This window comes from Setaria italica, chromosome V (assembly GCF_000263155.2).
Source record: "Setaria italica strain Yugu1 chromosome V, Setaria_italica_v2.0, whole genome shotgun sequence".
NCBI lineage: Eukaryota > Viridiplantae > Streptophyta > Magnoliopsida > Poales > Poaceae > Setaria > Setaria italica.
In genome coordinates this window covers 45,888,273-45,901,538 of record NC_028454.1, presented here as the reverse complement: position 1 = coordinate 45,901,538, position 13,266 = coordinate 45,888,273, and the positions used below count along the sequence as shown (strand labels likewise).

The following is a 13,266-nucleotide window of genomic DNA, read 5'->3' as shown; positions in this document are numbered from 1 at the left end:
AGAATGCAAACTGCAGAATGCTTTTCTTACGAAGGTTCATTTCTTCACAGATACGAAGGACCACATCATTCCTGAACTAAAAGGTGAAGATCTCAGCATCATGTTAACTACCATTTTTCATTGTACATCCTCGAATTAATCTGAGGTTCTTCTCTTTATTTTTTCCCCCTAGTATGTTCCTTTCCTGAGAGGCCATCATGCATATACCTTTCCTCAAAGGTCGAGGCTTGCAAGGTGCAACTCTGCATCAGAATATATGCATTTTGCCTTCAGTAGATATCCCCAGCACTCAACTACACTACACTCCAGGTATCAGGTGCAAAAGCTTCAGGCTAAGAAAGAAAGCAGTATAAATAGCAGAGCACATCATCTTTGTTCTATCTATAAGCTATCTTGGGCGCAGCACAAATAATACCTGTGCGCGAGAGATCAAGGCCTAACATGAGTGGGGGTGCTGAGATGATTGCTGGAGCTGTTGTGCAGCGTGTGGCTGGCATGCTTGGTCAGTCTGCCTGGGAAAGGGTGGAGCTTCTGCAGAGGTTCAGTGATGATTTTGAGGAGATGAAGGGCACCTTGATCACTGTGCAGGCCGTGATGGCGGTTGCTGAGAACCGCTCCCAAGTTAGTGAATCGGTCCGGCTTTGGCTCTAGAAGCTCAAATCTGCTGCCTACAACATTGAAGACATGATTGATGAGCTGGAGGCAAATACAAAGATATGGAGGAGTAGCACATGCCCGGTAATACCTATATTCTGAGCTCTGAATGTATATAGAGAGCTTATTTCATTCGATAAAATTGCTAGTATACCTCTCTAGGAATATTTTGTGTGCCACGTTATACATCTATCCTATTTTTTCATTTCCCCCTTAGTCTTAAATATGTTGTGGTAGAAACTGGTGAAAATCTATCATGAAACTTTAGCTTGCTGCAATCATGCAACATTGAAATTTCATCAACATATCAACATGAAAAACTAATAAGTTTGAGTACATCTTTGTTGGAGTATTACATCGCTGTTTAATTTCAAGTCAACTTATCAAACTGTCCTGAGATAGTGTGGCTAGATCTGAAATAAGTTGTATAATATGGTATACAACTTTCTTCTTTTAGATTTAATATTCCTTAACCGTGCAGGTTTAAATAAATTGGTTTATCTACCTCACATAGAAAGGGCATTCCTAAGGAGTAACCAAAGCTAAGCGATGGCACGCTATTTTCTTTTTTTGTGTGTGAAAAATTCTACTACATTTTAGCTTTTATTTAGCATATGTAAACAGATGGAATTGTTGTAGCAGACAGTGCAACTGTGTACCTTGGTTTAAAAATACAACTTATGAGTGTTTATTGATTTGTTATGCAACTGCAGTGCTTAAATGTATTTTTATAACATATAGACTAATAATTAAAATTGTTTATGGTAGATTGTTCCCATATCCGAAAGTTTAATGAATTTGTAATAAAGTGATCATGTTTTAATAAAGTGATCATGTTTGATCATAAAGTGTTTATTGATTTGTTTAAAAATACAGCAGTTCATTGTTTTTTGTTTGAAATGGTTAGCTGTCCAAATTCCATATGCATTATGTATACAAGGAGAGCCGGGTATCTTTGTCCAAACGTCGTTGCCTGTGTAAAGCATCAGGTAGGTACGGTTTACCAAGATTTTTCTCTTGATCGTAGTCTCTTTAATTATATTCTTGCCTGCATGAAATTGGTAAAGAGTTTTTTTTTCGGCCGTATCAATTAATATAACTCGGGTGACGAATTCATCTATTTGATCCTGAGCATTTATCTGATGCTAACAAGTACGTACGCCCTTCCATTCATGAAATTAATCAGACGGAACACCATCGGGTTGCTCTCTCCAGCGTCTTAGCTGACCGGCCACTTCAAGAACCGTTGTAGAACAGCTCGAAGGCTCAACCGCCGCCCGGCGGCGGCACGCTCTTCACGCCGGTCATGTTTCCCTTGCATGTGAGTTCAGTTCACGCATGACTAATCAGCTCAGCCAGGTAGTGCTATTTGGTACTGTACTTGGATAATGACGCCATGTTTTGCATAGCGCAAGGAGAACCTGTTCATGGCCTCGTCGAACTACCGGGGGGAACGGGAGGAACACATCGGGCCACATGACCGTGATGTTGTGCACACGTCACTGTACTCAGCATGGCACCGCCTGACACCGGGAGTGGCGCCACGGACGTCCACGCTGGCCCGACGTGGCACCACCACCACATAAGCTGAAAGTGTTGTCGAAATGTTCTTGCCTGTGTAAAGCATAAGGTACAGTTTCATTTCGGCTGTGCTTTCATCCTGGCCTGCATGAACTTGCATTACATAGAGTTTCTTTTTGGTTGTATCTGTTAACTGTTAATTGTGTTGATAAATTCATGCATTTTATCTTGAATCCATAGTGCATTTGATCAACATCAGTTATCTGGAGCTGCCAAGTGAGGATCCGACTCCGGACATAGTGGTGCAGCACAGGCAACGGGAAAATGGAGGGAGATGGCCTGAAATTTGTTAGCATCGTGCCTGAGGACCACAACGATACTGCTGCAAAATGTTCACGCAACAACAGAGATGCCTGCAAAGCTTGTGCTGCTGGAGTACAAGTGCAGCACTCTGTTACTGGCTCAAAGGCGACTCAGGTTAGAGCTGTAGCAGCTGGTCGACTGAAAGTCCAACAAGCTGAACCCCAGCACCCCTTTCTCCAGATCGAACACCAGCAGGTTGTTCTCTATCGTCTTCCCGCCGATCACCGCTGCCGGCTCGCCATCAACCGGCATGGCGCCCGGCTCCATCTCGAGGATCCCGACGCACATGGCGCCGTCCACCTGCACCAGGTAGTTGTTATTGAGCACAGTTCAGTTGCTTGTGGCGCCGGCCAGCTCCAGGTCGATCCTTGGTACGTCGTAGCTGACCGGCCGCTTCAGCAGCGGGAAGGCGCCGTTGTAGCACAGCTGGAACGGCTTCACCGCTGGCACACGCTTCACATCTGTCACCTTCCCTCTGCAGGTGAGTTGATCTCGATCAGCTCAAAGATGATCATCAGTATCAGTCAGCTCATTATTAAGTAGTGGCAGTAATTGATGGCGCCATGGTTTGCAGCGGAGACGCACCTTGTTATTGCCTCGTCGAACCTCCGGCCGCATGATGGTGTACGGCGTGACCGTGCTCAGCACGACGCCGCCTCGGCCAGTGCGGCCGTCGAGGTCCAGCGCACCGTTGGGCAGGGAGGCCGCCACGTCCACGCCGTGCCAGGACATGGAGATGCCCTTGACGGGGATGTAGTAGCCGCTGGGGTTCCTCGGGTTCGCGAGGAGCGGTGCGTACGGGATGGAGCCCGTGTACTCGACGAGGCCCCGCGACTCCGTCCCCAGGTACACCGGCGTGCCGCCGAACGCGGCGAAGGCTGGGAGGCACAGCGCGAACCTGCCGCCGAAGCCGCGCTGCGCTGCGAGCTGCGACCGCAGCGAGAGCGGGTCCCGGGAGAATCCCGCGACGCCGGTGGCCGCCGCGGGGAGCGACGCCAGGAGGCGGCCGGGTGCGCACCCACCGACGGCGGCGAACGCCTCCGGGTACAGCAGGTCGGTGCCGTTGGTGGTGTTGGCCGACATGGCGAAGCTGGTGAGGTCGCCGGTGGAGCACTCGCCGGTGACCGGGTTGAAGGGGTGGGCGGCGCAGGCGCAGCCCCAGGCCGGCGGCTCGCGGCCGGCCCAGAACGCGCCGGCGTCCACGTACCGGCACCGTCGCGGGCGCTGCTGGTTGGCCGCGCGGCACGTATCGAACTGGCACGGGACCGTGGCGTGCGGGGAGGGGCACGTCGACCAGACGAGCGGGCCGGCGAGGTCGACGAGCAGCGGCGCGTCGTCCTTGATGGAGATGGTGTAGAGGGAAGAGGTGGCGTCTTTGGTGATCCTGGAAACCAGCGGCGGCTGCTGGCTCGCTTGCGCCGCCGTGCATTGGAGGAGGAGCACAACCAGTAGCAGCGAGACGGCATACGGCATGGGGAGCAGATATGGCAAGAGCTCTAGCTGCAGGATGCATACTGGGTTGCAGTTGCAGCGAAGGTGCCATGGTGCACACCGTGTTCGGCACAGCTGGCTGCCGCTGCTGCAGCAGTTGGCCCGCAGCCAGTGTCCCAATTAGCAGCAGCTGCAGAGCTGAAGCGAACAGCTGCAGCTACAGTGTTCCTCTTCTTCTAGCGACTGGAAGAGCTTTGGGTTGTTGAGAAAATGAGAACTTGAGCTCGATGGTTTGATCCTGTTATATGTGTTTGTATATGCAGAGACGTTCAGGCTTTATTTTGCGTTGCTAAAGGAGAAGGAAAGTAAGTGTTGAAGCTGACTTAACGATTAATCAGATGCGGATATCCGTGGATACAATCTGTTGGAGATGCTGGATCGAGGAGCAGATGGATCATGACACCGTACAAACGCTTCCTGCACAGGGGCTGACTTGACCCTCGAGATTGTAGCCACGGCTGAGAGTCAGCTCTTTATACAAAGCGTGCGGCGAGGAGAGCTGCAACGGCAGGGAGAGCGGCCGCCGGTAAAGCCCGCCACGCCGGCGGCGCCCGTGGGGAGCGATCTCAGGAGGCGGTCGGGCGCAGCACGAGCCGACGGTGGAGAATCCCACTGGGTGCAGAGGATTGCGGCCGTCGGTGGTCTTGGCCGACATCGCGACGCCGATGAGGTCACCGGTGGCCGGAGGAGGAGTGGGCGGCGCGCAGCCGCTGCAGCCCGGCTCGCGGTTGGCCCCGAACCAGCCGGCGTCCACGTACCGGCAGCGGCGCGGGCGCTGCTGGTTGCCCGCGCGGCACGTGTCGGACTAGCACGGGACCGTGCCGTGCGTGGACGGGCACGTGGACTAGACGAGCGCGCCGGTGAGGTCTACGATGAGCGGCGCGCCGTTCTTGATGGACCGGCTACAGTGTGCGCGGGAGGAGCGGCGAGGCTATTAGTGAGATGGCAAGAGGAAGCAAGGAGACCATATATATAGGTGCATTTGGGACAATCTTGGCTCGACAGAAATTGTCTGGGTAACCATGTTGGCAGCACTGGTGGTAGTATAGTACCCAGCCTAGCTATTATGCATTTATATTTCCATTTGAGATTCACGGTGAACTCTTTTACATTACATAATACTACTACTTAGTGGGTATAAGTATATATAAGATCTAAATATTCATTATTATGAATAATTTAGTAATTATTATATTGTAAAAAGTGATATTTCAGATGTACTGGTCTTTTAAACTTTATGCTAGTGTTAAAAAATAAAATTATAGTGATAGCATTTGTGTTCTTTTTACTATGATACCCTTGTACTCCAAATACTACTCATGTATTCTACCCATACCATAGGTCGGATGTTTTTATACTGGTCATTCCCGAATATTAGTATAGTCTAGTATTATGCACTGTCAAAGAGCTCTTTTTAGTTCAAGGCCTCTTTGAAATGAAGGAATCTAAAAATATAGGAATATGAAAAATATAGGAATAGAGTTGCATGACATTTGCAATTCTATAGGAATTGAGAATGTAAAAACTTTTTAATAAAATGTTTTGATACAATATAGAAAAATTAAAGGAATGAGAAGAAACATTCACCAACTTTTTTAAAAAAAAACTGCTGAGATAGTTCATCTAAAATATTATTATTTTTTAAATAAATGCAATCTCAATGGTCCACGTAATGTTGCGCGGATTTCAAACAGTGAAAGGTGGGTCGGAAAAAATCTCGTGGAAGATAGATATGATCATATGATTTCCGCCTCCAGTGTGGTGAGTGCGCCGCCGTATCTGGGCCGCCCAAGCCCAAGTCGGTTGCTAATACGGTTCTGGGCCTAATTTACCTGTGAAGGCCCAAAGTCCGGTTCGAGCTGCTGCTGCACGACCACTGCAGGGGTGGGACAGGACATTAGACAATCCCACCGGCCCAAGCACTGCACGAAGCTGATGGGTGAATGAAAAAAAAAATCCGCAAACGGGCCTCCACTGAAAAAAACCCCCTAAGGCCTACCACCAGGTCCAGTTTCATCGTCTCGTCTCCCCGACAAATTTGCGCCGCCGCTGTTAAGCTTGGGGGAGAAATAAACAGCGGCACAGCACGCCGGGCGCCGCCCCCATCGAACAATCGCCAGCTGCCGCTCCTGCCTCTCCTTCTTCCACTCGAGCTCCCCTCGCTGATAGTCCCCTGTACCTGAAGCGCTTCGTGTCCATTTCTCCCAACCCCAGACCCACAATCGATGCTCGTTCCCCCAGATCTTGCCGCGGCAGCCGCCCACGAGTCGTATCTACTTCGATTCCGAGTCGCCGATCCACCTGCGGCCGCGAGTCGTATCTCTTCCGATTCCGAGTCGCCGTTCCACACAAAGGGGGTGTTTGGATACAAGGTACTAAACTTTAGGAGAGTCACGTCGGATGTTCGGATGCTAATTAGGAGGACTAAACACGAGCTAATTATAAAACTAACTGCAGAACCCCTATACTAATTCGCGAGACGAATCTATTAAACTAATTAATCCATCATTAGCAAATGGTTACTGTAGCACCACATTATCAAATCATGGACTAATTAGGCTTAATAGATTCGTCTTGCGAATTAGACTCCATATGTGCAATTAGTTTTATATTAGATTATATTTAATACTTATAATTAGTATCTAAACATCCGATGTGACATGTCACGCCGGACCCAAACAGGCCCAAAGTCGCAAACTTGTCAGGCCTAGTCCGAACAATTTTCGATGTCGATCCCGACGGCTCTATTTAAGCGCCGCCGCGGCCGCGAGACATCTGCCCGCTACTCGGTTCGTCGCGCAGGTGGAGGTAGCTCTCTCATGGCGAGGAGCAGTGCCAGGACCGGGAGCGGGAGCGCGGCGGGTCGATTCCTGCTCCAGTGCCGGCAGCTGGCGGCCGGTAGCTCTCCCATGGCGAGTGGCAGGAGCAGGGCGGGTCGATTTCTGCTGCGGCGCAGGCTGCTGTCGGCCCGCCCTGAAGACCGGATAAGCGCCCTGCCCGACGACCTCCTCCTCCTTGTCCTGCGCCGTCTCGACACCCGCACGGCGCTCGGCACCGGTTTGCTATCAAGGCGCTGGGCGCACCTCCCACGCGAGCTGCCGGCCCTTGATTTAAGGATCGGCGACCTACTCCCGCCGCGGTACCACCGATGGGTCCTCCTCTACCGCGACATCTGGAAGAAGAGAAGTCTTCTGCACTATAGAATAGGCGCCATAAGGGAGGAGCTCTTGCCGAACATCAGGAGGTACGAGCGCCGCGCCATGCGTGCCTTCATCAGCTCCGCCGACCGTTTCTTGGAAGGCCCCCACCGGAGAGTCAACAAGCTGAGACTTGAGTTCTTTATCACCGGCAACACAGGCTGCATGAACCGGCTAATCACGGAGGCCATCGATGCCTGGGGTGTCGACGACCTGGAGGCTGTCGCTAAGCCAGTATTTAAGCAACGGAAAGACGTCCACACCTTTCCCAGCCACGGCCTGTGCAGGGAGCCCCGGGCAGCACGCCTGCGAAGCCTCAAGCTTGGAGGCTGCGTCCCCCCGCCGCTGCACGAGTACGGCGCGCTCACCATGCTAGTCCTGCAAGACATACCTGAATCGACGCCCGCCTCAGCCTATGAGGGTATCTTCAACTCGTGCTTGCAGCTGCAGACGTTCCACCTCATCTCCTGCGGCTGCAGCAGAGCCAAGGGCAGATCCTCGACGGTGGTGGTGGACGCCCCCAATTCAGAGATCAGAGAGCTCGTGGTGCAGGATTGCACATTCGAATGGCTACGCCTGATGGCTCTTCCCTGTCTCCAGAGTCTAGCGTCCCTCAGAAGTAGTGTGCTGTTCGACTCTTCCTCGTTCCCTTGCCTCAAGCAATGGCTCTCTAAATAGAGATAGGGAGAGTGGAGTTTAGAGAGGCTCTTGGAGATGCTCTCATTTAGTCTTCCTTGGGCTGCTCTCTAAAGGTATAAATTTTTGCAATGTAAGATCAGAATAACAGTTGTCAACGTTGATCCAATAATTATTGCTTATTTTGGACATTAGGTAATCAAAAATTGACTTCAGCACTCAGGTAAGAGTAATTAGTACTGATTAATATTTAATTTCCTTAGGAATATCTAAGGACTAATGCTCTAATGGTAGTATATCTTGGAAGTCATGTGAGTTTTTTTCTATTTACACGTAGTGATTCTGCTAAGTGGCATTACCATTGTCATATATAGATATGTTTGAGAAGGTTTTGCATTTGTAAACCTTACTGGCTAAACTGGCGTATCTATGTGCAGCGTGCAATCATATACTTTCTTATTGAGAAATAGTAATATGTTATGTTTGTCTTCTTCATGACATAACGTAGTATATTACCGTTTTCAGTTCACAACAGTCCAGCCGATTTAACTGTTTAATGTGTTCTAAGTGCAATTTTTCAGACTTAGTGTTCGTAAATGACTTAACTGTTTAGCAACTGCAAAGGATCCATAATGATTCTCTCTTTTTTGAAGTTGCTGGAATTGGAAATAAATCTGTCACTTATATACATTGGAAATGTTGCATATAATTTAATCAAGGAGCACTAATTTACTCTGGCTACAACTTTACTAAAACTAATTTTAGTTACCACCATAGAACGTGAATAAACAACTAAATATTAACAGACCCGCTGCTACTCCATAGGCAGGCAGGTACTGGGTGAATTTTAAGCGTAGCAAAGGCAAACCAATTTGAGAAAAAAAAAGAGAAAATGTTGCAATTGGATGGTTACTGTCTTACTGATTGTATTTTGCATCAGAGGTTTATTTTCTTTGTATTATACACCTATTTGTTTATTTAAAAAAGGGGAAACTTGTGAGTTCTATGATTTACTATGCTTGGTAGTTTGTTAGCAAGCTGGTATAGTAAAGCTACATGTTTATAACATTCCATTAGAAAACATATTTTGGTTTTCTAGTAGAATTAGAAATATTGCATATTTCATATTGTTGGCTAAAAGATTAACATAAAATAAAGGAAAAGTTTACTTACCACTTCAAATTCTTTTCCGTAGGTGAAAGTAGAATGGAAACATCACCAAGTACGACACGAAAGCATGTTTTTTGGGGCCTTTGATTTTTCATTTTTCAATGTGAAAGGTTCTACAAGCCACCTTATTTTTTTTGCACGGATATAGAAAAAAATAATTCCAATGAGAAAGATTTCCTACTGTGTTCTTACACAAAAGGGGTGCAGTGCTAAAAATTTCAGCTTGCTTGATCCTTACAGTATGGCAGAACAGAAAGCATCATAGTACATATGACATTACTTAGGCACGGAACGATAGGGAGAGAAATTGAGAAGGAGCAAGTTCATCGTACGAAAACCATTATTGAAATTTGAAGACATTGTTTCAGTGTATGGATACTTGTTAATTTTCAGTTATCTGAATAGTGTTTCAGTATACTGAATATATTTAGAAGTACGAATATTCATCCACAGTGTCCAGTCTATGTATTCAATATTCAATTTTCTCAATTGTTTCACTGTATAGTATTATTTAGCTTCTTGTTGTCTGTTAGTTTTTGCACTAAATATAATATTTGGAGGTTTAAGTTAAAATCTATCGTTTTCAGTTCAGCCAGAGTTTGTTTTTGATTCCTAGTGTTCAGTTTAGCTTAGTCTTCGTTTTTTCAGTCTGTTAGGGGAGTTAGACGTGTCCTAGATTCCTAGTCCTTCGGGCCTTTAAGGCCATGATCGCCCGGCAATTATCAGTTGCATCATTTGGAAATAAAGAAAGGTGAGAAACAGAAAATGTTGCAATTATTCTCAGTAGAAATCCTCCTGTATTCAAATGTTTTTTTTTTGCTCAATGAACTTGAGTCTATTTGTCTGATATTCAGATCTTGCACTTTTTAGATGCTTCAGTCATCATCAACATCATAAATCATTGATTCTCTGAATTACGAATATTTAGTTCCATAAAGTTTAGCACTGAATGATTAAACATTTAATTCACATGCGTTGTGAATTCCGGCATAATATTATAGAATCTCTGAAATCCCTCCTGAATATGATGCCTCTGAAATCATCGTGTTAGTTAATTAAATTTTCAGATATTTAACTGAAAAAGGAATATGATGCCTCAGTCTTTTTCAGGTTATAGTTCTCTGAATATTCAGACTTCCAAGTGGAAATGATTTTGAAGCCATAAAGTAATATTGTTATCAATTATCCTTCACAATCATCCAGATTTTGCTGTCAAACTTGTCTACCTCTCAGGTAATGTTGTTTCAGCTTCTTTGTGTTTTTTGCTACTTAATTGTTTCTCTTTATGCTTGTAATTAAGTGAATCATTTACAGGGGATAAGAAAACACACATACATTAAAAAACAACATTAGCTTTTGTAAACGCAGTCACTTCTTCAAGGTTCATTTCATCGAAAATGTTTTTTTGTCCCATGGGTTGCAGCTATATTGTGGACGATCTTCTTCGGCATCAATGATCAATTCTTTAGCCTTCATGCTGACGTCTTACCTTCTGTATATTTATAAAAATGAGGGAGGGACGGATGAAGCTCCAATATCTTCAATTCTACTGGAAGTAATATACATTGAATTCTGTAGAATACATTTTGTTAATTTCATGTATTAGTCTTAGTATATCCTATCAGTCTTCTCAGCAGAATTTTGTAGAACAGGTTGTCAGTACTCAGTATAAACATACCTCACTGTGTATATTGCCTCCCGAGATCAGCTCAGTGAAGCCACATGGACTATCCTGCATTTTTTAACAACAAAATGAGAGTCGGTGTAACTCTCTCTTTGTGTTATTTGCACAAGCCGCAGCACCCTGATTCTGCATTTATCTTTTTTATATGTTCCTGCACAAAGGCGTTTTCTGTTTTAGTGTCATTCTCTGAATATTTGACTTTAAATGCATTCAAGATTTGTTCAACATATTTCCACATCTTTCTTGCAGCTTAGAGTTAACTGGAGTCTTTCATCTTTGGCTGCAGTTTGTGTTGCCCCATGTAAACCACTGAAAGTTTGCATCTGTAGTGGTTCAAAAAATCAGAAATAAAATGGTGATATAAGAAGCAATATTGATGTACCTATTTTCATGAAGATCCAGACTGGTTTACAACAGGACAATTTTTTCTATTGAATAGTCATGTATGCAAATTCCTTTGTTTTGCAGACCCCAGCCCATGAAAGATATGCAAATATCTACATGACTGTACATATTTAAATAGCATGGCAGAAGGATATTGGCGATACCGAGATAGCATAGTACTCCCTCCATCCAGAAATGATAGGTCCATTTTTACTAGGAAAGTCAAATTTTACAAATTTTGACCAATAATTAGTTAAATTATAAGCACATTTAGTGTATAAAATTTGCTTCAGTATATTTTAACTCAAAACCTTTTGAGATGATATTGATACTGTAGAAATTGATATTATATTATAAGAAAAATTGACATGTTTCTGGACGGAGGTCCGGAGGAGCAATAGGTACATATTGGAATAGAAGAGCATGTGACTACATGTTTGACAAACATGTCCAGCATGAGTGTACTGAATTTACTTTTCTCAACGCAAGCTAATGCCATTAAGGTTGAGGCTAATTGTCTACAATATCCAGTAAGGGTAATTTGAATGCTTGTAACAGCACGGCTACATAGATCTTATATACTCCCTCCATCCCAAATTATAAGTCATTCCAAGAATCTCGGAGAGTGAAATTATATCAAGTTTGATCAAATTTATATGATAATATAATAACATTTATGATGTCAACTAAGTATCATTAGATTCATCAATTATATTTTCATAGTATACCTATTTGATGTCATAAATCTTTATAATTTTCTCTATAATTTTGGTTAAACTTGAGATGGTTTGACTCTCCAAGATTCTTGGAATGACTTGTAATTTGGAATGGAGGGAGTAGATGAAAAATGCTATTTCTAAATGCCGGTTTCCCATCCTACCGACCACCAATGAATTGAAGCATCTCGTTGAATATGCATAATACTTCACTGTTCGGCATAAGCAGTTTTGTTCTTGTGTATAATACAAACAAGAAGTAGACAGGGGCTGTTTCATTCGGTTTTTGGTCTGTCTGAAAGATTTAGTTATATGTTCTATTGTGGTTTCTGTTTCATAGGGTAATCAATGACGTGTCAGTTTGTTATTGGCTACAAAAAGGTGAATGATAACGAACAACATAATCTCCCATAAGTTTGTTATTAGGTATGAATATGCAAAAAAAAAATTGAACGAAGAATATGCAATCTGACCCAAAGCACACTTGTCAGCCCATCGCGGCTTCTTTCGATTCTTTGTTTTCCAAGCCTAGCTGTGTGTGTAGCCCAGGCCCAGCAGCAACCGGTCAAAGCCCAGCCCGTCTCCTCCTTTCTCTTTCTCCCCTGCCGCAACACAGACGGGTACACGGCACAACAACAGCAACCAAAGGCCCGCAGGCACAGCTTCTTCCTCCGCACGAAAGGAAAACGGGACGCGCAAGGCACCTCGCCCACACCACGTAGGCGCCTGGACCCCACGCGAAGAAAACGACGTCGAGCCAGCTAGACCGTGCACCGGACCGGACCGGACGACCCCGAGCGCACCGGGCCGCACGCCCGCACCTTATCCACACCAATCTCTGCCGCTACAACCCCTGATCCCCGTCTTCCTCCTCACCGCAGTATTCCTCTTCGCCAACAAGCAAGCGGGTTGGCAACAAGGAAATCCAAGGAGAATGTCGGCATCAAGCAAGCGGGTCCTGCTTCCCCTTCGTCCTCGACGTCGGCGCGCGCCGTCGCGCCCGACGCCTGGTAAGGACACACTGCATCTCTCAAGCTTCCATTGGCTCTGAACATGTTGTTGATGCCCTGACCCGCCCCCGCCCTCCCCGTTGTGTGGTGTTATTGTTTTTTTTTTTTTTTTTATTGGTTTTTTATGATAAAAGAGAGGGAGGGGTTTACGCGTTTCTGCTATGTTTTTTTTTCTTTCGTCCGTGACTCCAGGAGAGCGAAGATGGTCACGATGCCGACGCCGCCACTCATACTGCGGATCGATTTACCTCTTCCTAGCCTCCTTGACGACAGCATTTTTTTTTATTTGAATCGGAAGAGCTACATTTCACGTATAACGTATAAAAAAGTGTTGCAATCTACACCCATACATATCGCTCGCACTCTACACCAACGGCGCTCCTCGCATCTGCGAAACATCCCCTCAAGACATGTCATGAAAGTTGAGTGGTTGGGCTCTA

At 45.7% G+C, this 13,266-nt stretch overlaps 2 protein-coding genes and 1 pseudogene across 2 annotated transcripts in view; 2 read left to right on the top strand and 1 right to left on the bottom strand.

Annotated features, from left to right (window-relative positions):
- Nucleotides 1-2,637: 2,637 nt before the first annotated feature.
- LOC101783255 lies at nt 2,638-5,179 on the bottom strand (annotated as a pseudogene).
- A 1,669-nt stretch (nt 5,180-6,848) lies between these two features.
- Nucleotides 6,849-7,904, top strand: LOC101764506. Its single transcript, XM_004972280.1, has one exon. The coding sequence runs from the start codon at nt 6,849-6,851 to the stop codon at nt 7,902-7,904; it is 1,056 nt and encodes a 351-aa protein (XP_004972337.1).
- A 4,756-nt stretch (nt 7,905-12,660) lies between these two features.
- LOC101782582 overlaps nt 12,661-13,266 on the top strand; it is a 6,952-nt gene continuing 6,346 nt past the window's right edge. The window contains exon 1 of the mRNA XM_004971147.3: nt 12,661-12,826. Coding sequence (XP_004971204.2) covers nt 12,751-12,826 — 76 coding nt within the window. The 5' untranslated portion in view covers nt 12,661-12,750. The remainder of the gene's footprint in view (nt 12,827-13,266) is intronic.